The sequence below is a fragment of the Metopolophium dirhodum genome, chromosome 8, assembly GCF_019925205.1.
Source record: "Metopolophium dirhodum isolate CAU chromosome 8, ASM1992520v1, whole genome shotgun sequence".
Taxonomy (NCBI): domain Eukaryota; kingdom Metazoa; phylum Arthropoda; class Insecta; order Hemiptera; family Aphididae; genus Metopolophium; species Metopolophium dirhodum.
In genome coordinates this window covers 12,302,816-12,330,105 of record NC_083567.1, presented here as the reverse complement: position 1 = coordinate 12,330,105, position 27,290 = coordinate 12,302,816, and the positions used below count along the sequence as shown (strand labels likewise).

General features: G+C 28.2%; 1 protein-coding gene across 1 annotated transcript; it reads right to left on the bottom strand.

The window, feature by feature from the left end:
- Positions 1-24,929, bottom strand: LOC132949950 (WD repeat and FYVE domain-containing protein 3). Its single transcript, XM_061021076.1, has 49 exons — positions 24,658-24,929; positions 23,916-24,147; positions 23,604-23,852; positions 23,200-23,545; positions 22,921-23,107; positions 22,642-22,808; positions 22,107-22,568; positions 21,818-21,985; positions 21,136-21,473; positions 20,923-21,071; positions 20,305-20,449; positions 20,080-20,235; positions 19,478-20,009; positions 19,171-19,389; positions 18,931-19,103; positions 18,641-18,869; positions 18,299-18,435; positions 16,948-17,131; positions 16,610-16,878; positions 16,306-16,547; positions 14,826-15,038; positions 14,531-14,748; positions 14,264-14,454; positions 14,043-14,191; positions 13,604-13,964; positions 13,112-13,518; positions 12,948-13,040; positions 12,685-12,841; positions 12,290-12,457; positions 11,909-12,219; positions 11,731-11,851; positions 11,477-11,657; positions 10,549-10,703; positions 10,220-10,464; positions 10,017-10,133; positions 9,646-9,784; positions 9,330-9,541; positions 8,605-8,737; positions 8,364-8,517; positions 8,072-8,306; positions 7,682-7,914; positions 6,855-7,108; positions 6,560-6,793; positions 6,306-6,497; positions 5,894-6,237; positions 5,603-5,820; positions 5,415-5,526; positions 5,154-5,351; positions 1-5,083 (listed from the first exon to the last, which is right to left on the bottom strand). Exons 2-49 carry the CDS (start codon positions 24,126-24,128, stop codon positions 4,981-4,983), a joined length of 10,413 nt encoding a protein of 3,470 aa, XP_060877059.1. The 5' UTR covers positions 24,129-24,147; positions 24,658-24,929; the 3' UTR covers positions 1-4,980.
- Between the last annotated feature and the right edge of the window lie 2,361 nt (positions 24,930-27,290).

The window sequence follows — 27,290 nt, the reverse complement described above, 5'->3', positions numbered from 1 at the left end:
TGAAACCACAATAGGTACTTTATTAAACATATTTCAAACCTCTAATTTCAATAATATTCTAATTACCTATCATATCAGTCATATGGTAAGATTTCTGATTGATTTTAAAATGCATGTATAGTTAATAAACAAAATTAACGACATCACATGATTATTTATTTAAATGCATAAATGTTTCATATTTTTTGTATAAAGTTTGGCTATTGAATAATACCAATTACTTAACATAATTCTAACATAATGCTGTTCACCTAAAAATGTTAATTCAATGTGTAATGCTATTTGTCTATGCATACTTATTGCTAAACAGAAATAATACATATTATATATTGGTAACAAAAATAATCATAAAGCAAACAATAAACTGTATTATTATTGTTAGTTGTATTGATAAACAAATATAACTTGATGAATCTTTACTAACATAGGTACTTGTATAGTTCAAACCATGTGAATTGTTTCATTTTAAATTTTAACTGACACATAACAGATTTATGGTTTTAATAAATTAGTTTATAAATAATAAATACAATTAGATAGGTACCTATCTAATAGTACCTATAAATCATAACCTACCTAATAATATATATATATATACCTATAGGTATATGTTGTGTAAATTATTATTGACTGAATTTCATTCATAAGCACCTATACCACACAAGTCTAAGACCATCTTAGTTAAAGTATATTATCATTATTATCCAAATTCATAAAACAATAACTACTGTATACCAGACACCAATTGCACATAATTGTTCATAAAAGTTAAAAGTAACCTTAAATAATGAACAGTATTTAGAACATTAAATGTTTAAATAGTGACAACGATTGGTTCAATTCAATCAAATCATCAATTAATGTCAATTAGATTTTTATACAACACAAATGCTAAAGGTCTGGGAAGTACATAAATATTATTTTAGAGAAATTACCTGTGAAAAACGTGGTCTTGGACAGTAAGACTGATTTTTCTACTTCAAAAATTTCAAAACAGGCCACAGCATGTGTGCAGCCACTCATGATTTATAATTTCTCTTATTAGACAGTAATAATAAGGGTATCTTAATTTTTTTACTATCACATAAATAAATATGTTATTCTTTGTGCTTGATCATAAACTATTCTACATAGTAAAACTTAAGATACAACATTTTAAAATCTGTTAGGTATGTTTGTATTGGCATAATACCTACAAAGTTATTGATTTGTTAAAACACATTATTTCAATTGTTTATCACAGATTAATTTCATTAAAAACTATCCAACGATTAAATGAAGTAAATTATTCAGTTCATTACCTATACCAATTGTCTTGAACTAAAAATTACAACACATTAGACTCTTTATAGTGTAGTAGGTATAAATATAATATACTATTTTTAGATTATATGTGTCTCCTCAAGTTCTAAAAAAATATCATATATTTTATTACTATAATCAAATATTTTATTATACCTCGTATCTATAACTAATATTTTTGTTAATTATATTCTATAATTGTAAATAAATAATAGAAGATGACACACAAAAGTATATTATTTATTAGTAACGCACTCGAGTTTTTAAATAGCGCACAACAGTTGTTCTTAATTTTTAATTATATTTCAAGATACTTAAAAATCTCAAATATCAACCTTTATTTGCAAAGATTATTTAGCTTTTTTTAGACAAAACAATGCTTCTTTTTCCTTAATTTTTCAACCCTTCAAGTATTGAAATGTTGCAATTTTCAACGTTCAATCAATTTCTTACATATTTACAAACATTTCATATTTCATATTTTTCAATTTCAGTAAGTATTCATTCCAAATTTCAGTTATTGAATTCTTTTCTTTTCATGTGATGCCTAGGCATACTATAGTTTTTCTTGATTTTAGCAGCAAACCCATCAATTCAAAACTCCATCAAAGTTTTCACAGTGAATATTTTTTATGTTCTTAAATCAAAAATAGAATATATTAACCCTTAAATTACTTCAAGTCCTAAAATGTTCATTACCCACAATTTTACATACATTTTAAATTATCAATGCAGGTTAATATTAATATTTGTTTTCAATTAATTTCCATAAATCAAATTCAAAAAATTACTACCTATCAAATACACACAAAAACTAGTTAATTATTTGAAATATAGATATTTTTTTGTTATTGATACTATTATTTGGCCTCCTGAAGTTTGAAGTTTCATCGTTACTTCATTAGCCACAAAATTCCATAGAAAAAATCCTAGTAGGACCTACTTACATACTTTTTATATTCTGTGTTTGTTTTTATACTTCAAAAGAAAGCCTTTATTTTACGAGAAAAGAACAACAATCTCAAAAAAGATAAGATTTACTAGCTAATTGTTGACTTTATTTTTTTTATAACGAACTGTTGATAATGTCAGTAAATAATTATTCAGTTTTGGATATTTGTTCGGTTTTTAGAATCATCTAACAGACAACAGTGTTATTTTAGCTTTCTTTTTCTTTAGACTTTTGCAAAATTAACTTAGCAAGCGCTGGATAAATGTAGTTAAAAGAATAAAGTTATAAATTGTTTTCTAACTGTTAGTGTTGTATGTACAATAACTTTGTTAACTGTCATAAACATGCATTTTTTGTTCTAAAGCACACTTGAGATTCAGCTTGAAGGGAGAACTATTGATAATCGAAAGGAAAACATCTTCCCTTTGTGGTTACGTAGAACGTGCTGTCTTAAACTCAAATAAATATCTAAAGAATAACTCAATATATGAAATAAATTTACTGTTGTCTTTTTAAAAAAAAAAAATTAAAGATACAAATTTGTAGTTTTTAATCCCAATAATTTCACAACTTTGACGTGGTATAACAAATATTTGGTAGATATTGTTAGATGTTTATTTTGTTTATTTTCAGATCCTATTGAGCAAATGCAAGGAACATGTGGTTAACTGTTGGTGATTTCTCTGGAGTGAATTCCAGGTATCTAAATAAAAACAGGTCCTCAATTAAAAATTCGAAGAATAAGTCCTGAAATTCTTTAATAACCCCATGATCTGGTATTAAAACTTTGAAGGTAGATTTTTCTAACCAATCAGGAAACAGTTAGATCTTGAGATAAATATTTCAGTGATTCATTAGACAATGCTATGATTGAAAAAATAAACTTGATAGAGCAGTCTGGCTGAACATAATCAATTTTTATTGAAATAATGAGTAACACAGAAAGTAATTAAGGACAATTATGACGAGCAATTTGTTACAAATTCTGACCATTTTAAATGAAATGTTCGACTAGTGTACAGAAACAGAGGTTACCCAGAACATATAGTATAAGAGAAATTTGATGAAAATCATCATCTGTATATATCGGTAGAAAATAATTTGGATACAAAAGTTTGCTTTAGATTTAAAAATAGGTAAATATTCACTATAAAAATTTAGTTGAATTCTCATTCAATTTTTAGATTCTTAGGGTTGTGGAAAAAGTTTAGAAAAACTAGTTTGCGCTAGAATGTGAAAAGGGAAGGGTAAATAACAGAAATTTAAAATGAGTATTGAAGTAAAAAAGGATGGAAATTAATTAAAAGTGGATACAAAAGTTGCACATTTTTAAGACTTGAAAAGATGAAAAATTAAGTAAGTAGTTTTTTTGGTCATAAAAAGCTAAATATTTTTTGTGAAATAATTGTTGAAAAAAATGAGAAAAACTCGTGTGCGCTAGTACATACAATATGTATCAACTAATAATAGTTTTAAAAAAGTACACGCATTCGATAATAATTAAAATAAGATTCATCATAGTCATATTGTTTGTGTTTGTGCTCTATTTTACAAGTATGTCTTACCTATATATTATAATATAAAGCAAACTTTTTAGTTGATGGAGTTATCACAAACTAATAGTTACAAAATACTATACCTTAGTTTGTGAAGTTTATAGTTTATACATTAATGAAATATTTTTAAATAGATAAATAATAACATGCAACAAACAAGACAATTATACTGAAATAATCAAATAAAATTAGATAGTAAATAATAATATAAAATTCAGGTGACATTGTAAATATATAAAATTTAAAAAAAATATATAATAATACTTTAAAAATATGAAGTTAAGTTTAACCTATTAGATTTTGGATACATTTGATCAAAGAACAATGAATTGAAAAATCACGATATTATTATAAGTAATATCTGTACAAAATTGTTTGGACGGAAACTAATAGGTAAAACTTGCACATCATTAATTTTAAAGAAACATAAAAAACAAATAAATAACAAATTTTTAAAAATAAAAATAATAATAATTAACGATTACAGCAGTGATCTGACCTAATAAAAATTCATATTAATTCCCAAAAAATGTAAAAAGAAAATTATTGTATTCACTGTTATTTAACACTATAATCATAGTAGATATCTTAGAAAATATGTATAGAGAATATCTATATAATACCTATCACCAGCCATGTTCTACATACATGTTATATTCAATATACTAAAAAACTATTTCAGGGAAAACTGTTAGATACTATTTTTATTCAAATATTAATGTTAACACGATAACATATTCTTGAATCAACACATGAAACATTAGATGGACGCCACTGAATATAACTAATCAAATTGTTGAATTTTGTAAGATTTTCTACTGGCATTCACATTTAAGAAATTAAAATGGGAGATAATTTACATAAATAAATATATTTCCAAAACCTATGGCTAATGGAGACTCAACAGATTTTTTTTTCATATAAAATATTTAAATTATTGTCAAACTGCTATGAGAATATATGGTAACAATTTAAAATAATACTTCTTCATATAAAATGTCAATAAAGACTAGAAATTTGGTGGGTTATTAAAAATACAATTATTTGTTGTTACTTGTCAGCATGGCACAGTATGTAGAATTTACAAGCCTTGGCCTTGGTTCAAAAGTTTAACAAATCATCTTTTGGATCAGTATTCATTTCTGTTGTCCTTAACATAGATTTTAGGAACTAAGTGTGTTTGGCTGGCTGCAATGATGTGTGGCACGGTTTACACACCCGTACTGGTTTCAGTATTCGTAATCTTGATATTTCAGATTCATACTTGCTACACCTAAGAAAATGTAATATTATGGTGTAAGGAATGAGGAATAAATAAAAGAAATAGATTAATTAATTATTACTTTGAGCAAAATAATTGTCCACAATTACGACAATGATGTCGTCTTTCGTACAATGAAAATCGAACATCACACAAATTACATTGCTCAGCTCCTTCATCTTTCAACCAATGATCAGCCACACCTTTCCCTGGATGCTCAGCTACATTCCATGTAAAGACTCGTCCTCTGGCATCACCAATATATACTGTCCGATGATCTCTGTATTAAAAGACCAGCAATAACTATGGTATCTTAACATAAACAATTTTATTATTAACATACTTTGAAATTGATATGCATGTTATTGAAGCTGGCTCAGTGTTGTCTTTACGGTCGTAAGCCGTATGCATAGTTAATTTACTGCGAAACACTAACTGACGTTGCCACTGAAACCCTATGGTAAAACAAAACATACATTATTTAATTGTAAGTTTTTCATTTATCAAATAAATAATAAAATTAAATTGTACCATCTCTCAATCTATGTAAAGGACTGACAGGTTTAGTTTTTAAGCTCAAATCATCTTGGTCAACAACAACAAATGATTCTATGAGATTAGTTTCACTTTTACTTAATCTTAATACTGAATCAGTGACTGTTAAAGATTCTTGTTGAATATTTGGCTCATCAGTTGAACTAGATGTGCTACACTCAGATTTTCGAAGCAATGGATTAGGTTTCATTGCCCTAAAAAAACATTTAAGCAAAAAACAATAATTTTGATTTGTTATTACAAAATCAGTAGAAAAGAGTAGAATACCTTTTTTTCCTCATAATGGGAACTGGGGGTGTTGAATCGTTTTCGTCAGCAAAAACAATTTTATCTGCTCTGGCAATTTTTTTTATAGGGGTTTTTGGCTCCTGTTCTGATAGACTACTCTCAGACCCACTTTTCATTACTGATCCTTGTTCATTAATAGTTTCTGATGATATACTTAATTGTTTGACCAGTCTCTGAACAGCAATTGTCCGTGTTTTTAATATACAACAATGCTCACCAACATCGTTATTCTTTTCATCACTACATTCTTTTAATACAGAAGATTCCATTGACGAGGTATTCAATGGAACTTTAGGAACTTGCACATATTCCATAGACCACATCTGTAAAATATACATCAGTAGTACATACACAATTAAAATAAATGTAATTATAACCACTAAGCACATACTCGAACAACTCCATCCGATGACCCAGTGATAATTACATTTTGAGGATCCCAATCGATAGCTTGAGAAAAAGCTACACATAATATTTGTTGCATTCTATCAGCTCGTCCAACACTTGTATCTACATTAGCTAATTCTTCACCATTTATAGTATAAACATGTAACATAGTACCAGCACATGAAGCTATTTGGCCCTAATAATTTTCAGAACATTAAAAAAATTGCAAATAAATATATAATCTATGTTTTTACTAACTGTTGAGTTATTAATCGCTAGTGCTGCAACTGGAGCGTTATGTTTCTTTAATTGTCTCACAAATGCTTTTGTACATAAATCCCAAACTATAGCTGTACAATCTCTGCTACCAGAAACAACAATATTATATGTATCACTAGCAGCTAAACAAGTCACAGCTTCTGTATGACCATACAGATTATCCACAATTCTTAAATACTTGTTGTTTAAATCCAACTCCCATACAGTTAATACCTTTAAAAAATGTAAACAATGAAGATACTATTAAATATGCATAAAATGTATTTTATATTACTGTGCTAGTTCCAGCGGTAATAACAGTCTTAGATGTAGGGCATACACAAGTTACAATTTCACCAGGTGATTGACTCGAACTTTCGCAGATTACAATTGGTTTATCAGTTTCATACTGTGCTAATCTTAAACTATGATCAGCGAAACCCCAAGTTATAGTCTTATTGAAATTTGGTGGCATTAATGCTTTATTCTGTTCAACTGCTAATACATTTTTTTCAACTTGGAGAATTTGACCAACGGGACCTTTTAGTTCTAAATCCACATGAATTAAAATAATAAAATAATGATTCTTAATTATAACAAATATCTTAAAATTGAGACGTCTAAATTGCATGTATTGTCTCTATCTTACAAACATACAACATATCAAATTTGCATTCAACAGAACCAAATTTGTGTGGTTAACTTTAAGATAAATATTTAAGAGTGATTTAACCTATTATCATACTCCAAGGTATAAACATAAGCTTATAAAATAGCCTATAGATTAAAAGATTAATAAACTCCTATAAAGTGCCCTAGATTCTTACCTTTAAATATGATAATAAGTCAATCCAATCTTAATATAAAAGTTACACCAATAATCAAATGACCCAGTCATTTACACATAAAGCGTTTGAATGACTGGCATATTTAACTAGTGATACATTTTCCGACAGTCCTCTGGGAACCCAGCTGTGACGAATAATTGTACAAATATTTGGCTACTTTGGATATTTCTATGCTTGTATCCATAAGTGACGAATATTCAAAAAATAAACCAGTCATGTAACCCAGCTCAAAAGACAGAGACAACAAATGCAGATTTGGTGACATTTTTAATACCTTTGATTGGTTGTAATGATGGTTTTAAGTTATCTAAATGATAAAAAAAAAGTTTGTCGCCCAAACTCAAATTAGTACTGGAACTTAAAATTGGATTAGCAGCATCAAGCATTGATGCTTTATTAGTTGGTTGTTTTTTATTCGGATGAGGTTTCTTAAAAAGCTGCTTTGGAATTTGACCAAAATTATTTATAAATCCAATGGTTGCATTTTTCTTTAATGGATCATCAATACTGCATAAAATAATTAATATAAATAAAAATTATAGAATAACAAAATTATATTTTCTATATCAAAAATAACGTTCATTCATACGAATTTATGACGTTTTGATTTTTGATAACTCAACTAAATCGAATACACTTTTACAAAAAAAAATAGTACATTTACCTGTATATATCAACATTTCCTTCATAAAATAAATGATGAAAAAGATTACAAGCTTGTACAGCTGGTTGGCCTAACTGTTTGTAGCCAAATATTAAATCTATCCATTCATGAAGGTGCTGAGATACATATTCTGATTCAAGAGCTGCTCTATGTACTCGAATAAATTCATGAGGATCATCTTTGGCCCATGGAGGTAAAACTACATCATTCAATTGTACTCCATTTTGCTTACATCCTATAAATAGTCATATTAAAAAAAGAATTATACATGAATAACTACTTTAACAAATACCCAAATCAAAATTATTAGAATTAACCAAGAACTCTGGTAGATAAAAGAATTCTGGTACAAGCTCTTTGACGTCAGCCATGTTAGTTTTTGAAGCAGATAACCATGCTTCTCGAATACTATTGAACATACGATCAGCCAAATCAAAATGTCCACCCTAAAAGAATATATTAATAAATATTGTATTAATATTCATATTTATTAATGGTGATATATGTATTATATATAGAACACAAAAACCAACCTGTAGTCTGAGAAAATGCTGAGTAAATGGTTCCATTCTAACTAAATATGAACATACTATCATAGCTGAAGAATAATGGGTACCAAAATGATATGGAGGAGTCTCACCGTGAGGATCATCCCATTCACGGTACCTAAAATAAATAACCAATACATTTCAGCTAACATATTTGATATGGAGACATTTGTATGATAATATAAACCTCAGAGATCAATAAAATATTTTATGTACAACAAAACAGGGGTAAAGTCAAATAACACATTTTAAAATAAAAATAATGTCTGTAAAGATCAAAAATCAAATAATGACAATATGGTTTTCTAAAAAAAATACAGTAATGAAGTATCTTGAATGTATATTAAAAGCAGAAATAGACTTAAATATAATATAATTACATCTATTAGCTATGAAATTTGATTGACAAGAAACTGGTTTATTAATTTATTGCATAAAAGAAAATTGTATTTCTGAGATTAGATTTGTTAGTGTATAATATGGACCTCATATGAATACCAATCAAAGTAACTATGATTATCCAGGTATACTGGGATAAATATTAAGATCAACGAGCATAACAGACCACTGTACAAAGTTTTTTATCAGGCAATCGAAAAAAAATTATAAGACATTATTATAAAATCACCATTTTACTTTTATGATTTAGGAAAAACAAATAAAATATAATAAAATAAAATATTAACTTCATAATACAAAACATTAAGTACCTTTTTAAAAACTGCTCAAGACGTTGAGGGCATTGAGCGCCCATTGGTTTAGAAAAGTCTCTAAAAATGGCAGAATTTGAAAAGTCGAGTACATCAGATTCATAATCATTTAGTATCCAAGGAAATACTGGATACTGCATAAGGTCATTGTAACTTCGTCCAGCCAATGTATTTAAATGCATTAAGTATTGAAAATTAGATATTTCACCTTTCTATAAAAATATAATCCATTTTATTTTTTAATAAAACTGATTAATTTTGGAATAGTTAATAGAATAACTAATAGATGTATGTTTGAATTATACTTATAACTTACCACCCATCTTTGGGTAACTGTTGTTTCCCCCATAAGGTTTGAAAGAAGGCTTGTGCTTTGTTCAACATTTGCGGTTCTTTTTTGCCCAGCAACTGATTGTTGAGCATTGTCTGCAATTGATGTTGAATATGCCATGAATCTATAAAATAAATAAATAATAATGAATTGCTTAATTTTAATAATATGAAGCAAATATTATTATGTACTCTTACGAGTTACTACGAAAAAATTCTTACAAAATTATCATATATTAAATCTATTTACATCACAAATACAAATTAATTCTAGGGACAGTAAGAAAAAAAGCATATTAATCCTATTACATACATATCAAATAAATGGGACTTTATAGTACATCATTAAAATGTTACCTATTAAAAACTTTGTTTCTTAGTTTTTTTGGTAGTGCCAATAAATGGTTACGTCCATCAGCAGAAAACAATTCTACAGCAATTGGTTGTAATAAATATCGTCTTTTATGCACTTCCCTAAAATTTGGTAAAAATATTAAATAAATTGAGATCAATTAATAAAAACCATATTATTATAATAAGTATGAACCTATGGTAAGTACCTTATATCATCATATGAAAACTTAGAACTTTGTTTTTTAATGCGCACACGATTTGGACTTCCATTTCCAGGACTTGGTAATAATGGCTCATACGAATTAGGTAATAAAGTGTCAATATCTCTAATTTCTCTAGTTTTAAGTAAGGTAAAACCATCAACAATATAGACATGGACTTTACCAAACAAAAGTAAACCCTCATATGTGTCTAGACCTTGAATTCTTGCACACCGAAACATATGACTAATCTAGAAAGTAAAAAAATATATATTATATATTATTAAAAATTAATTATTTACATAATATTGATAATAATTTTATTATAGTCATACTTTTTCATTTGGTTCCAAAAGTCTAATAATTGTATGATTGTCATCTGGCGGTGCTTGATCTTCAATTCCACTTTCTGTGTCATTATCATCCATTCCATCATCTGGTTCAGATGTTGATCTTCTAACAACTCTTTTTAACCCTTTGAATGGTAATTCTAAAAATTCAAATAAATATTACATATATGTAACATATATACCAGCAGCATATATAGGGGATGGATATCTATGTGTTCAGTTTAAATTTGTACTATATAGTATATATGGGGGCACCTCATCAGGGGAGACTTTGAGACTGCGTCTCCCCATAAACAAACAACCAGCGACTTGTAAATAATAATTAATTAAAAATAAAAAAATGTATAGAAATATTTTTGTCTGAATTGAAAATATAATATATTAGTTTTCTTTGTTTATTATTATTGAAGGTCACAAAATCTAAAACCTATAAATAATTATTTTGATGGAAGTATTATTTAAGTAATTTAATTTTGATGACGGTCGCCGATTCTGTGAAACTGCCGCCCAACTGTTTCAATTGTAACATGTAATGTAATCGCCGGGTGGACGGGGAGGGCCAGGAAGAATAAGCCACATATTATAAGTGTTATTAAAACTGAGTTCAGGACAATAATTTATTACATTTAATTATATTCTAGAAGCTATTAAAGTCTCCCAGAATATTTATTCACGAGCTACTACTGATTATATGCTGAGTTTCATATAGTTTCAAATATTATATATGATGTATAAATCATGAACACAATTACCCTAATAATACAATTAATTTCAGAATACACCACTGATGTGTACTAATTTACTATTTTGGAATATTTATTCATTTTTTAATATTAGAACTAAAAATTTTATATTTTGATTTAGATCCAAAATCATCTAATGATAAAAAAAAAAATTTTAATAAACTGTTTACCATTATCATCTAGATTTTTGTCAAAGTCAAAGGTATCTTGACCGACAATTTGTGTTATAAATTTATTATTTTCGTTAGATTGTGGAGCTAAATTTTCCATATCGATTAATGTCGGTAATTTATATTTTTGACAAAACTCTTTGCTATCATAACTTGTAGCCACACGATACTTTAATCCTTTCTAAAATAAAACAATTTAAATTAATACATTTGTAAGTAATAAGTATACAATTATTCTAATAATAATAAATTACATTGTCTCCAGACTCAAGTTCTGGTCGATATGGGTAATGACTATAGAACTGATGGTTTTTTACCATTTTTTTACGCATTCTACACGGACCTTCTGTCATATCTAATATCCACTTGTCTAATCTAAAACCAATAACTGTTTAGTATACAGAAAACAAAATGTATGGATTTCTCTCTTACTTGCAGGATGTAAAAGGACCCCAAAGTCCTCTTTCCCTAGTTAATTCTTGTTCTATTAAATACCATTGATCCAGAACATAACGCACAGTAAATGATTGATGTTGAGCTTGCCGTGCCATTTGCATAGAAACCAATTCGCATACTGCATTTAAACCATGGTTAGCCCATGTAGACCATTCACTTTTAGTAATTCTTGATAATGGTAGTGAAATACTTGAAAGACTTCCACTTTGCCAACGGCTTTCATCACGTCTAAGTACTTTGCCACGGGATGCAAGTCTAGTTAAGCCACCAGTAACTTTCTGTATTTTCTAAAAAATGAGAAAAAAATTTTTTTTAAAAACTACTTTATTATCAATTGTACATATCTTTTAATCGTACTGATTGAATTTGTGTTTGAAGTTCCCAAGGCATTTTATACAATGATTTTTTCTCCATGTCAATATAAGTTAACCAATGTTTTTGAGCAATCTCATAAATAAGTTCACGAACAGAATGTAGATCTGGAGCTTTGTTATTTGGTGACATTGGTAATGGAATTTTGAAAACCTAAATATTTATTTAAAAAAGTTAAAAATAAAATATAATAGGTATATTTTATATAATAAACAATTATACCTAATACCTATATTTTAATAATTCAGTTTTAGAATAGTTAGGGATCACAAATATTTATTACTATAACATATATACTAATAAAAACATACATGTATATAATATTTATATGTTAATACAAGGTTTAAAATTGAAGTCGTAAAAACTATTAAATTAATCACCTCTTCAATAGCTGGCTTTTTTGATATATACAATTCTTCCCAAACACGTTTTGCAGCAACTGCCATCAAATTATGTCCTTGTTTCGCTGTTTGTTCTTCAACCTCTGCAGTTTGATTTGGATTTATATGCCATGTAGTTTTTGCATTTGTATCCAGTCTATGAAAACACACACATTTATTTAAAACAAAGCTCTTCTAGATCGAATCGCAAAATATATTTTATTTATTCTATTATATAATTATATTAGATAATAATATATTACATTATTTTCATATCAGAAGTCAACTGCAATAAACAATAAATAAGACACCCAATAAAATCCAGTTCATGATTGCCAGATCCAAATACTAATGTTCTAAATTAAAAAAAAAAAAAAAAAACATTATTTAACTATTTTATAGATAAAATATTTAATATTTTTTTTACCTATTAGTGGTAAGTTTGTGTAATGCTTCCAAAACTGGCATTTGTGAGGCAATAGAATCCGTATTTCTTGAAAGCAAATACAAAGTAGTTCTATTAAGACAATGGTAAAATCCTTCCATGGGTACAGAACATGGTCTTCGTTTTGCTTGAACAATTAATTTCATAATGAAATCAAATACTTCATGTGCGTCTTTTATTAATACACCCTGCCATAGTTTGTCAACGACACGGCATGTTAAATAACAAACATTTTGAGGAATGTTTTGAGCGCTACCACCAGGAACAGTGGACACAGCAGCTTGTTCTCCAATCATAATATCAGCAGCTAACAAGTGATCCATTAATGTTGATAGCAGTTCAGTTTGGTACTTGGATACTTGAGATGAAGTTGCACCTTCTGGCGAAGCCTATAATGAATGTTTACATACATACAAATATACATAAATCAAATATTTAAACAGATACACATTTTATTAATAACAGACTACTTACATCAAGAACTAAATCTAGGGGCGGTAATGATTTGCTATTTATTGGTAATAGAAGTGAATCAACAACAATTACTCTTAAGAAATCAATAACAAATTTTCTAGAAGGATGCACAGTTAATGATTGTTCTTTCTGAACAATTGAAGGAGCAGTTCCATCTGGTGTTTTTATAAAACAGTCATCAATTGGTGTGGATGGTTCACTTAAGTTCAAGTTTGTAAATGGAAAAAGTGTTGCACTTAAGGAATGTAAAATGTCAGATGTCATGAATGCTGGCATCCAATCTGGCAAGTTATGGTACAGGTAAAAAAGAAACTGAATTATAGTCACTGGATGATCTTCTAACCATTCTTCATATTTAATTCTGAAATTAAACAACAAAAAAAAACTAATTAGTAAATTACTAGTAAATACTAATTAAATAATAATTTAAAAATATTACTCTCTGTTATCTTGGTTCAAGATTAATCTCACAGTTGACAAAAGAGCAGTGACAGCTTCTGGACACAGTACAATACGATCACTAACAGCTGAAAGTGATTGACTAATTGGAACACCAAACATAAAAATCCAAATGCCATCAAGATTCAGCTAAAAACAGTATATATACATAATATAATTCATAGCATAATTAATTTAAAGTGATATTTTAAAAATATTAACTTTTTTTTCATTAGGAATTGTCTTAGCTGGTTGTCCCAACATTAAAGCCATTAGAAAATAATACAGTTCAGGAAGTTCAGTATGATAAGATAAAAACCAAGATAGATGTTGAAAACCTGGTATGTTCAATGCTTCCATTTTGTTAAGTATGTCTTTATTGTTCTTTTGTAAGCTTGGAGAAAGTTGGTAATCTAAAATAAGTAGTCAATATAACAAGATTTTTTAATTAACAAATATAAATCATATAAGTATTATAAGGAACATTACTTAGCATTAAATTTGCTCTATTATTTTGCAAAAGTTCAGTATTTAACAGCCAACCACCATTACTAGATGCTTCTCTAAATTTTACCAATAATGAAGGTACAGAACACAATGTAGTAAGGATTTTATAAGTCCAAATTATTGAAGAACTATGTATATTTGATTGCATAAATAACAGTACCCAGTCAAATCCTAAAACCCGAACAAGATCATCACAGAACCTATAAGAAAAAATATCCATGATACATATTATTAAGGTGTTATTGATATATTTACATTAAACATTATTTATATTTACCCAGTACAAACTAAGTTTTTATTAGTGAACAAAAGAGAGTGTACAAGTTGAAGATAACGATTACGTAATAATATTAGACAAATGGTTTTTTCTTCATTAGTCAATTCAGCATTATTTTCCATTGTCTTTGTTCTTGTTTCAAACTCTTCAACTCTAAGACTTGATTCTGTACTGAGGCCAGTGTTCAATGTGAACACAATATACTGACCAAGACTTAAAAATACAAATTTTAGATATAAGTTAAAAGTATATAATTAATTTCAACATATTCATATTTTATTTTAATTCATTATCGTAATCAAATTAATCAAAATAAAATCTTTTTCTAATTAATAAGAAAATTAAATTAAATAGGCACAGAAATAATTAACAAAAAGTAACATTAAAATAGGTTTTAATATTAAATAACATTATCTGTAATATTAAATTATACTAGAAACAAATTATTTTTAGATTTTATCAAAAATTATAGTAAGTCTTTACTTAGTATGTTATTAAAGATTTTAAACGTAAGTATTGACATTTTCTACAACATCAGTTTTTGTTATTTTAATCAATCAAAAATAATCATATTATTTAGCTCGGACTATTTATCAAACCTAGTGTTATTTGAAATTAAAAAATCCAAAATGATAAAGCTTAACAAGCAAAGTGCAGATAAAACTTATAAAAGGTGGGTAAGTGGATGTCGCTCTGCTGTACAGTAGGTTACAAGTGGGTCACTGTAATGGATGGTGTTAAATTTGAATTCAAAGATATAATATCATTGTATAAGAAAAACGATTCTGAGCGAAAACGGTCAGTCAGCCTATGATATTACCAAGTATATTTGATGATATTATTGTGAATAAAGTAATTTATATATAACCTATTTACGTGGAGACTTGTTTTAAATTTTCAATCCTTAGCCATAAAAGTTAAACATTTTATACATTTTTAACTACAAAATAATAAAAAATTGTGCCTATGTATTTTTAATATTTTTCAACTACTATTAGAATGATATATCAGGAGCCATATATTAAATTTTCACGCTTTTTTACCCAAAAAATAAAATTTTATTAATATTTATAGAAAAAAAAACTAAAAAAATTGAAAACTGACAATGTTCGTAAACAGCTCAAAAAAAGTCAAAATATTTTAAAAATGTTATGGTGTATAGGAAATGCAATTATAAACATTCAGTCAAAATTTCATGTCCTACAGTCATTTGTTTTAGAGTTACACCAAAGTACCAACTAGATTCACTTTCCTATCAGAAAAATTACTGTTGAAGAAAATCCAAGCACTTTTACTGTCCTAAAAGGTGATGACAGACACAAAAAAAAAAAAAAACACACATCATTGTAAAATCAATGCATTCATCGCTTCGCTCAGAATCTAAAACCTAATAATTGTATTATATAAAAAATGTGTTTTTATTAATACTTGATAGTTGATACTAAAATATGTATTATTAAGTGAATATTTAGTTATTTACCATAATAAATCTTCAGTTAATGGGTGTTTTGCTAAAAGTGCTCCAAGTAATGAAAACAATACTTCTGTAGTCGATGAAGTAGAAGTATTAAAAACAATTGGTAAAAAGTTCACCATTTTACGAACCATTTCCATATTTCTTAATATAATTAAATTGTTTCTTTTTTCATTTGAGTCGGACACCAATTCATATAACTGTTCAATAAGTGATCGTAAAAGACCAGCTGGAACTTCTTGCCAAAGCTGAACAATTTTAAAATAAAAAATAGAAAATTAATAACAATTTTAATTTAAAATATACATACATTTAACTCGCAAATCAAATCATTAAATGCAACAGCATCTGGTATAGTAGGGGCTTCAACACTTCTAGTTGTTATAACTAAATCCAATATGATGTGTAGAATATGGGCATTTAACATGTGTTTATGCCTACGTAGACATAATGCTAAGAGTTGATATCCACGCCTACGTTCCATTTCTCGTTTTGCTGTCATATTTAAATGTAGTACTCCACTTAAAGCTTTAACAGCAGCATATAAGCTTTCCATATCTCTTGCCATTGCAATTAATCCTAGTGACAATAAAATAATAAATTCATTAATTACGTTATACAAATATAAATATGCAATCTTTTTCTTACCCAATAATACAGAACAGCCTCCAATGTTATCAATCAACTTTAAAACTGGACGGGGATAAAATGTGCGTACTCCTAAATACCCTAATATAACACCACCTAAACTTCTAGCTGAACCAGCTAAATGTCCAGCTGTGTTGTGCATTATACGAATAGGAGTAGCATTTTCGTGAGTGGACATCCCAAGCTAATATAATTTTAATAAAGTACATTATAGTAAATAAATATTTATTATTGATCACAATATTGTTTATGATTGATTTAACTTAAATACAGTTCAACCTAAGGGAATCTTGAACCTCTAAAATGTCCAACAAATCAAAAACTATATAGTATATATTTTACAGAGTAACCCATTAAGTGCCTCATTATTTCAAAAACTTTTTTGAAAATATAATTTTAGTTAATTATCATTTTTTTAAGTTTTTACATTTCTGAATTTTGAATGAGAACGTACACTTTTATTTCATATACCAAACAAGTATTTCTATACATAAAAATTTAATTATGAATGTGTATGTAGTTATTTATTTATAACGTATAAAAAAAATATTGTTTCAAAATTACATCAAATCATATAAGAAAAATATTTTCAAAATAGTAAAAAATTTTTTAAATAATGAGGGTAGTTATTTAAATGGATCACTCTGTATGTATTTGATGTTAATTATAAATATTACCCTTAAAACTGTCTAAAATGTATTGAAATTTTAAAGTACTTTATACTTAATATTTAATTTCATATTATTAAATAATACATTTTATTAAAATAAGTGAAAAATTAATTTGATATTTGGTTTAGAAAATTAAATAAAAAACAAGTATGTGAGCCCCCACCATTACACTCTGGGGAAGTAAAACTTCTTTCATAAGTATTGTGTCGCAACGACCGCTGCGTCTCTATCGACGTCCGCGAAATCGCGACCGACAACTGGTCTGGCCGCCACTTGCGGCACGGCTGCCGGCCCGGCCAGTGGCGGTGGCGACAGGAGCAGCTTTTGTCTGGACCATCGTCGACGAACTAACGCGTTTGATTAATGTAGCTACAATTGTAATATTGAAAGTATTCAATAAAATTGTGTCGTACCATTAACCGTTGTCAGTATTATCCTTTCAAAACCGTTCCTACACCTACAATTGGGGCCCGTGAAATTATAAAAGAATTAGGGAGAGAGTGAGAAAAATCAATAAAATAAAAATAAACGTGTCGTTTCATTTTTTATTACAATTTTTTTTCCATTCACTCTTCAAGAAAGAAGTTTTACTTCAAAAATAAAAATGTTTTTCAAATTTTTATTTTTGACTCATTCATACTATTACTAATATTACTTATCATTTATCAATCATGCATTACCTGTTTTGCAATTGATTTGCTATCCACTCTACTATATATTTTTCGTATTTTTGCCAAAGTTAATTGAGAAACTGCCCTTGCATTCAATCCAAAAATTACTTTTTCTTCAGATACCAATGGTCCAATATGTTCTAAATCTTATAAGCAATATACAATATTAATTGAAATTAAACAATAATTTAAAAGTAATTGTCAAACACATGATTGTAACCCATGCATGAATACAAGAAAATGTTTTATAGTGACTGTCAAACTCTGGATATCTAATTTCAGGGGTAAAAACTTTAACGCAATAGATAACCAATAATTTAAAATAAAAATTTTAAAACTATGACTAAATACCTTTAATATCAGGTGCTTGTAGACTTCCAAAATAATGAGGACCAAGCTGATACAAAATTTTTATAGCATGAGGATTTAATACCTCTTCTAATAAACAACATGGCCCTTGTTTCCATGTCAGTTTTGAATATTTTCTCCAAATTGGAGGAGTTCCTATGTATCCGTAAACAGAAGATGCAATTGTTAAGTTAGCTGCACCACCACCTGGATTTTGAGATATATAATGTAGCTGAAATAATATTTTTAAAAATATTAATTCATATTTCTTTAATAAAATTAAAAAATATTACTTTTTGAGTATGTACATGTTGACCATCCATATACAAAGAAAATGATGAATTTTTTAATACGGCTCTATTTAAAACTAATACAATATGATGCCACTGTCCTTCTTGTACAAAATCTGGATACCAAATTCTTACACATGAATCACCAATGACCTCTGGCTCCCAATCAGCATTTGCTAAAAGTTTTATTAAATTAATAGATTTAAATCATAAATATCAAGTATAAGAAATTATGCAACATACTCATTGATATTGGAGTCTCTTGAGTGGATATGGTAAGTGCTCGATCTCGAGCAGACAACACTACCGCTAAACACACTAAATGGTCTCTAGTATTTTGCACATTTCTTATTAAGGTTAGAAGTCGGACAGGGTGAGGGTCACTTCTTGGTTCTGAAAACTTTTCAACGCACAACCATGTTGAATAGCTAAGACCACTCTGAGGCGGAAACATTCGGTCACCTTAAAAGGAGAAAAATATTTGTATATAATAAAAACAATATGTCTTAAATATACTTGATTATACATAATTTAAATTATGTATACTAACCAGTTCCTATTCCACCAATTACATTCATATCAGGAGTAGTTAATGTAGCGACATTAACAACTGAGGGTCCACTAATTGGAGACTGTGGAGCAATACTGGGTAAAAATAAGCATCCAAAACCCTCAGAAGACAAATCCATTTCAAAAAACGGAGGTAGTGCAAGCATACAAGGATCTCTAGGGGTAGTCATAGATACAAGAGTTTTAACACGGCTTAGTGGTACTGTTCCACCTGGTTTTTTACTACTGTGACTTATCCAACAGTCTAGTAAATCTAATGGGACACAACAAAGGGGTTCTCCAAGTCTCAAAAATTCTCGCAAATCCTTTGGTTCTAATAGCTGAATAGCTAAACGCTCTAACATATACTGAAACACTGTATGAAGTGGATGAGTTTCTTCCAATAATGCTATTCGTCCTACTTTTAAGACAGTAGTTGGAAATCCAGAATCACATAGAAGCTGTTGATTTCTTTCACCACGAACTAAAGATCTGATTACTTCACCTATATAAACTTGCAATGTAAGTGATAGCTAAAAAAACAAAGAATATATTTTAAGTTATCATATACTAGATTATAGTTTAAATATATATGTATAATACCTTAGGAGCTGTTGGATTATAAATTGATGGTAGTAGTTGTAACATAGCAATAACAACGCCAGCATGAACAATAATAGGATCTGGTGCAGGAGGAGTTAAGTTGAGTTGTATTGCACGACGATTATTATTTTGACAATCTAAAGGTTTTGTAGCCACCTTAATTCAGTTAAAATTAGTATTTGAACTCAGATTTTATTAAATATTAAAAAACAAAACAAAACAAACTTCGCTGTATCGTCTATGGGCAGGTGATTTAAATGATACAACAGTGGTATTACTCTGTTTATCATATAAATCAAGAGCAACATCATATAGCATTCTCATTATTATACAGGCATAAGAAAGAAACTTTGGAACATTGTCAGTAATTCTGAAAACAAAATTTTTATGGATTAAGTTTTTGATAATTATCTAGACTTGTTTTTCTTATTAAAAATCAGTTATAATATAATAAACAATATTAATCCACTTAGTATTATTTTTCAATAAAATTTTATTCAAATTGTTAAAATCACAGCACAAGAATAACGTTATTTTTCATACTCACTAAAGAAACTAAATTTATATTAGTACATATTATAAGAAAGTCAAACTTTACTACCTATTAGCTATTTCCATTAAAACGGACATGAATCAAATTAAAATTTACTTTTAACTTATTTTGATTAATAATTCTTAACACAAGAATTGATAGTGAACATATGAGATCTTTTTCATTTATTTTATCTATATTATCAAAAAAATAAAATATGATTGAAATTGAAGTTTAAGTTTTTGTTACACTGATAAAAATGAAAATGTGTAAAAGATAAAATGTTTATTAATTATGCCAATGATACTTACACAGGGTTGATAGTGTTGCTTGTGAATATGTTATGAAAAACATTTTCTTCTAATGATGTAGTTATTAAATCAATATAGTCATCTAGTTGAATTTCATTTGAAAAACAACCTAATAATCTTAATGTGTCACATAAACTTGTCAAACAAATCTAAACAAAATGATAATAAATACAATGAAAAAGTTTAAAATTTAATTTATTTGATTCAATTTACTTCTTGGTGAAAATATTTTGCATTTGCTGGTTCAAAGCGCATAGCTATGGTAATTGTATTAAAAATTATGTAAGCAAATTTTAAAGCTTCTTGATCAACACGTTTTTCATCTGAAAACCAGCCTTCCATTGACACCAATGCACTTATTACATAAACAAATCCATCTACTTTACGAAACATGGTTCTTGTACGGTGACTTTCTTTCATACAACTCAGAAATAATTTTAAAATACTAGATTTTAATGGTAAACAAGTATTATCAGCTGTATGGAGGGTGCCCAAAAGTGTAGACATTTCTTCTTCACCGCCAGTGCTTAATATCATTTCTCGTAATATAGCTAAATATTACAAATAGACATGTGTTTAATCATACTTCCAAAGTTTTATTTTAATAACAAAGAATAGTTATACTCTGGGCCATGAAATAAGGAACATGTTTTGCGCATACAATTAAACGCCAATAAATATCCCGGGACTCTATAGACTCCTCCCCACCATTCCACTCGGGTAGTAATGGTAGCATGATAAACACGGTACTGAGTTTTCTATCAATGTTGATCGATGGTCGATAAACATTGTGTCAGTTGTGTTAAAAGGCAGTACGGGTGATGTGAATTCTCGGACGAGTTTTTGTTGAGGCACAGGTGCCTTATCTCATGGACAGGAGTATAGGTACAATTACCTGTAGCATATTGACGAGTTGATGGATATTCAAGTATAATATATAGTACTTGAGCACCGCCACATTCTTTGAAAACTTTACAATTTTTTGGCGAAGATATCATAAGATTAACTAAACATTCTGCAGTTAAGTTGATCACCCGTTTTAGATCACCATCGTGTTTCTCATCTTAAAATAACAAAAGTATGTTATAAAAATATTACAAGTTAATAACAAAAATAAATGTTACCAGTTCTAAAATATATTTCCCTATAAGAATATAAATAATTTTAAATATTTAAAATATTACCTTTTGATTCACAATCGGAGAGATAGTCTTGAGTGTAATTTCTTAAATTGTTTGATAATCCCTCAAGTATTCCAACATCTCTAAATACATCTTTAAATGTATTATTGTGCTTAAGTATATTTAATAGAGTCTGTAAACAGACTCTAGTACATTCCGTAGAGCTACATGTTTTTAATAACTGAGCCATTGAAACTAATTCTTTAATTGGAACAAAATTAAGTTGAAAAACGATGAACTCTAAGAGCTTGAAAAATTTATCTTGTATCTGTTGATTTTTTAAATGTATATGTTCAGTAAATTCTGGCAATGTATTTTGTGGTTCCAATATAAAATAATTTGCATTATCAGAATGATAAACATTTGATATTGCATCAAGAATTGTACAGCATAATGCACTAGAATCAGATCGAATAAATGTAGTTTGGAGAACATTGAATGCACATATATTCCGTACACTTTGTCCTAAAGTAAATTATTTAATTATAAAATATAGAAGATATATAAGAACACAAATAACAAATATATTTATACTAACCACGCCCGGTAGGTTGAGGTAAAGTAAATCCCAAAAGTTGTAACAATGAGTCAGGTTGTTCTTGATTTGGTTTCAGTTCAATATAACCACTCATAGAAAGAGATGCAATTATCAATACAAGATTCCTCATCGCTTCAAGGGCTTCACTAGATTCATCATTTTCCAAACTAGATATTATCACAATAAGGAAAAAATTATTTTTGTAAAAAAAAATCATTTTTTATATTTTATTTGGTTAACAAGAAAAAACCCAACGGAAAAGAAAAAATTTTATTTTACCTGACAAGGAAGTCTGATAGGAATTTATAACCTTGTGCTGTATTAAAGTCATCAAGTAATACTTGTGATATCTCAGATGAATCTTTCAAAAAATAAGATACAGTAACAAACATATCAACTACTTCTAATGGACTTAAATCTACACATTGTCGCATATTTTCAACACACAATTCAATACAGTTCTTTCCTATTTCAAAATGAAATATTTTAGTTGATATTATACTAATATTTCAAAGGTACTTTAAAAATCCAATTAAAAATGTACTTCAAACATCATACCATGAATATACTGTATAACTTTTGGTGTAATTCCATGTTGTGAAATTGTTATTAAAACTTCAGCAGAAGATTTCCTCCATACAGCATTATAAGACGGACAAGAACTTGTAATAGCAGAGAATAATAAAGATAAATCATCTTTAGTGACTAATTCTTCAGCTGGTAAATGATTACTGCACAATCTTACTAATATTTGCACAAAAATTTTTTGCAACAAAATACGACGTTCTTTTGGAGTAAAATCACTTTGATCAGTCTTTTTATCTTCATTCTCCAAAGGAGGCAAGTCGAAAAAAAGATACAAACATTTTACTAATGTTGAAGGAAGAGATGCAGATACCATTATCTAAAATAAAAATAAATGATGTATAAAAAAAACCTATACAATTGTTATATAGATATACTTTTATAAGAGATGGTTGGTTAGTTGCTGCTAATAAGTTTAATGTAGATAAAAGCATCCATCCATTACTAGATTCTTCACAGTTCTCTATTTCTAAAAAGCTAGCAATAGCTCTACTAGCAGTTTCTGTTGATTGATTAGACGCACGTTGTCGGATTTCTGCAACCATAAGAGCTGACATTTCTGAACACCAGCTATTAATGTCACAAAATTTTTCAATAATTTCTGCACATGAACTTCTGCCAAAAACCTAATTAAAAATAATGTTTACATTTTAAAATGTATTTTATTTAATTTAATAAAAACGATTTACTTTGCAAAATAAAGGAATCATAGTATACAGTTTTGTACTACGTTCTTTGTCAGTTAGCAGGTGTGATGTATGAATGTAATCAGTAAAAAGTTTCTTTAAATGCATTAAACCAAGAGCAGTATGTTGACTAGAATCTTCTTCAAATAGACGAGAATTTTCGCCTGTTGTAGATGTGGTAGTATTACTACCACGCAGTTTTCGCATGATATTCATAGTTGGTAAAATAAAATATCTAAAGGAATCAAATTGTTATTAAAATAACAAAATGATGCAAAAAAAAAATGTATTTTTACTAAAATTAAAATATATAATATATAAATAAGTAAAAAGATTTCATATTTTAGTTGTAAGTTTTCAAAAATATTTTTATACATATCACTAATTATTTTAATCAACCATCAATGAAAACTACATAATATCCATGAATAATTTAAGATTATTTTTAAATATTAAAATTATTATTACCTATAGGTCAGTCAAAATTTTATAATCTTAAGCTAAATGACTGTTTTTAAAAATGAATAACAGGTATTGCTGTAAAATGTTTTTAAAATGAAAAATTAAGTTAATGGATAACTGTATGTATAGAAACTATTTTTGTTATGAAAATTACATGACTATATAAGTATTTACGTTACACATTTATACTTATTTTTATCCATTATATTTTCAAACAGATCTTATGTTGAATAATGAATATGTAAAATAAAAATACATTTTGAAACAAATTTAATATTCTCACCTCTAAACCGTTAATCTTCCAAGGTAAAAATACCCATTATTAGACTTACATTTTGACTATTTACACCAAATAATGGTGATCAAATTTATGAATTTAAGTTCCCAAATTATATCTCTTCATCTTTAACACATACATTAATACACTGGAATAGCGTCATATCACCAACAAGTTGAAACAAATGTTAATTAAAACATTTTAGGTATTGTTTTCATTATTATATTAATTAATAATTATCCATCTATTTATTTAATTTTTCTCATAAAATTGGACTTTCTTATCAGAAATTCAGAACGCCTTTATCGGATTATCAACAAAAAAATCAATATTATCAAGGTCAGTTTGAAGTTAGATACGGACATATTACACATACTATAACAGCGCTGCCAGTTGTAGGACACAGAAATTGTAGGCACAGAAATTAATTCTAAAACATTATATTCGTGCCATACCGCCAGCAGTAGACTATAGGGCATCGGGCAGTTGGGTCCCCGCCTGATAACAGCCAATTTTATCAGCATTATTAAAATTGAGTGATAAGCACTTGTCCAAATATGGTATGAGTGGTTATGCGGCGGTTACTCTGTGGTTACCATGTGACCAACTTGATGTGGTGTTGCACAGCAAGTCGGGGGATATTTTCGATTAGCGGAGCGGAGCGACGGCGCCGAGGAGCGTAGCGACGAGTGCCGCTAGCATGGCATCACTGACGTGACTTATTTCGTATTGGTGTCACTGCTAAATCCCTGGTATAGCCCTGGTATGTAATCCCTGATGGTTGGTATTAATTTGTAATTTTTTTATTTGAGGTTAGAATTCGAACTCTTGATTAAGGTTATCAATTATAATTTCTTATCACAGGACCCAACTCTTATCACGGGGCCCAACTGTCCCCATCCCTAGACTATATAAGATCATAATATACTATAGACTATAGACGGAACTACAGCGTATCTATGATTTTGTTGCCGATATAGCGACGAGTCGCCGAATTAGGTGATTAATGTGTGCAAGCGCAATGCAACTCCTCGTATAATTATCCATAGGTATAATACTATAATAGGTATCTGTGGATAAATATGCGAGAAGTCTCGTTGCGCATGCGCATATCGTTGACTCTTTTTGAGCTGTTTACGGACATTGTCAGTTTTCAATTTTTTTAATTTTTTTTCCTATAAATATCAATAAATTTTTATTTGTTGGGTAAAAAAGCGTGAAAATTTAATATAAGGCTCCTGATATATCGTTCTAATAGCAGTTGAAAAATATTAAAAATACATAGGCACAATTTTTTTTATAAGCATTTAAAGTTCAAATTTTGACAACATTTATCAAATTTATAATTTATTAATTATTTTGTGGTTATAAATTTATAAATTTATAAATTTTTAACTTTTATGGCTAAGGATTGAAAATTTAAAACAAGGCTCCACGTAAATAGGTTATATATAAATTACTTTATTCACAATCATATCATCAAATATACTTGGTAAAATCATAGGCTGACTGACCGTTTTCGCTCAGAATCGTTTTTCTTATACAATGATATTATATCATTGAATTCAAATTTAACACCATCCATTACAGTGACCCACTTGTAACCTACTGTACAGCAGAGCGACATCCACTTATCCACCTTTTTTGTATTGATTTAATACGCTGTGGCTCCATCCATAGTTTATGATCTAAGAAGTTACAACAATATTGTGATAATATGAAATATTTTATTAATATTAGGGGGCATAGAGCAGGGGTGAACTGGGACACAGTTATACAGTTGTACGGGAGGGGGGGAACATCCAGTAGGTTGGTGCCTTGCTACCATAGATTACATAGGTGAAAAATGGAGGAATGCTTAAAAGGACTTACCCCCCCCCCCCCCAAAAAAAAAATATAGTTTTTTAGCTCACATTGATGTTAAAAATGTTACCTTGCCCCCCGCTCAAATATTAATGGAATTCCGCTTATGATGATATATATATTATATATTTCAATTTGCCTCTAATTGCTAGATCATGTGTCGCACAAAATACTATTGAAGATAAAATCGAGATTAGCCTTTTTCTATTTTGTTTTATTTGTGAATGTTGAGCAGTATTTGATTGATCTATAATACTTTTTTCTTTATTAGACATAATTTTTAAAAAATCTGTTGATTGAGAAACCGAATCTCTATGCCATTCAGATTGCATATGTTTTTTGAAATATTTTTTTTTTATATTGTTTTGCGTGAAAATTAAAATCTTTATATTTGGTAAATTCATTAACAATAAACGCTCCTAAGATTCCTCTTTTAACGACAGGGCAAAAAAAACACAATATTCGCATAAGCCACCTTTTAAATGTCTGGAATAAACTAACGAACGATTATTGTTTAAGCCATTCTATTTTAAAATTCCTTTTTCCTGCAATACTGTCATTCTTGAAATCATAATTATCAGAAGGAATCTGAATAAGGAATGGTTTTGTTAGTAATTTATATTTAAGTTCATCTGATAAATTTGATTTATTAACATAAAATCCTAAATCTGGACATGAGTCACATTTAATTTATTTATTTATTTTTTTTGTGTCCGTCATCACCTTTTAGGACAGTAAAAGTGCTTGGATTTTCTTCAACAGTAACTTTTCTGATA

Excerpts from the sequence above, each read along its gene's own strand:
- LOC132949950 (XM_061021076.1), bottom strand. The coding sequence starts at position 24,128 with ATGAATATCATGCGAAAACTGCGTGGTAGTAATACTACCACATCTACA. Across the intron at positions 22,809-22,920 it reads CTATCAGACTTCCTTGTCAG|TTTGGAAAATGATGAATCTA; the intron begins GTAAAATAAAAT and ends GATAATATCTAG. Across the intron at positions 12,458-12,684 it reads AAAAGCCAGCTATTGAAGAG|GTTTTCAAAATTCCATTACC; the intron begins GTGATTAATTTA and ends ATAAATATTTAG.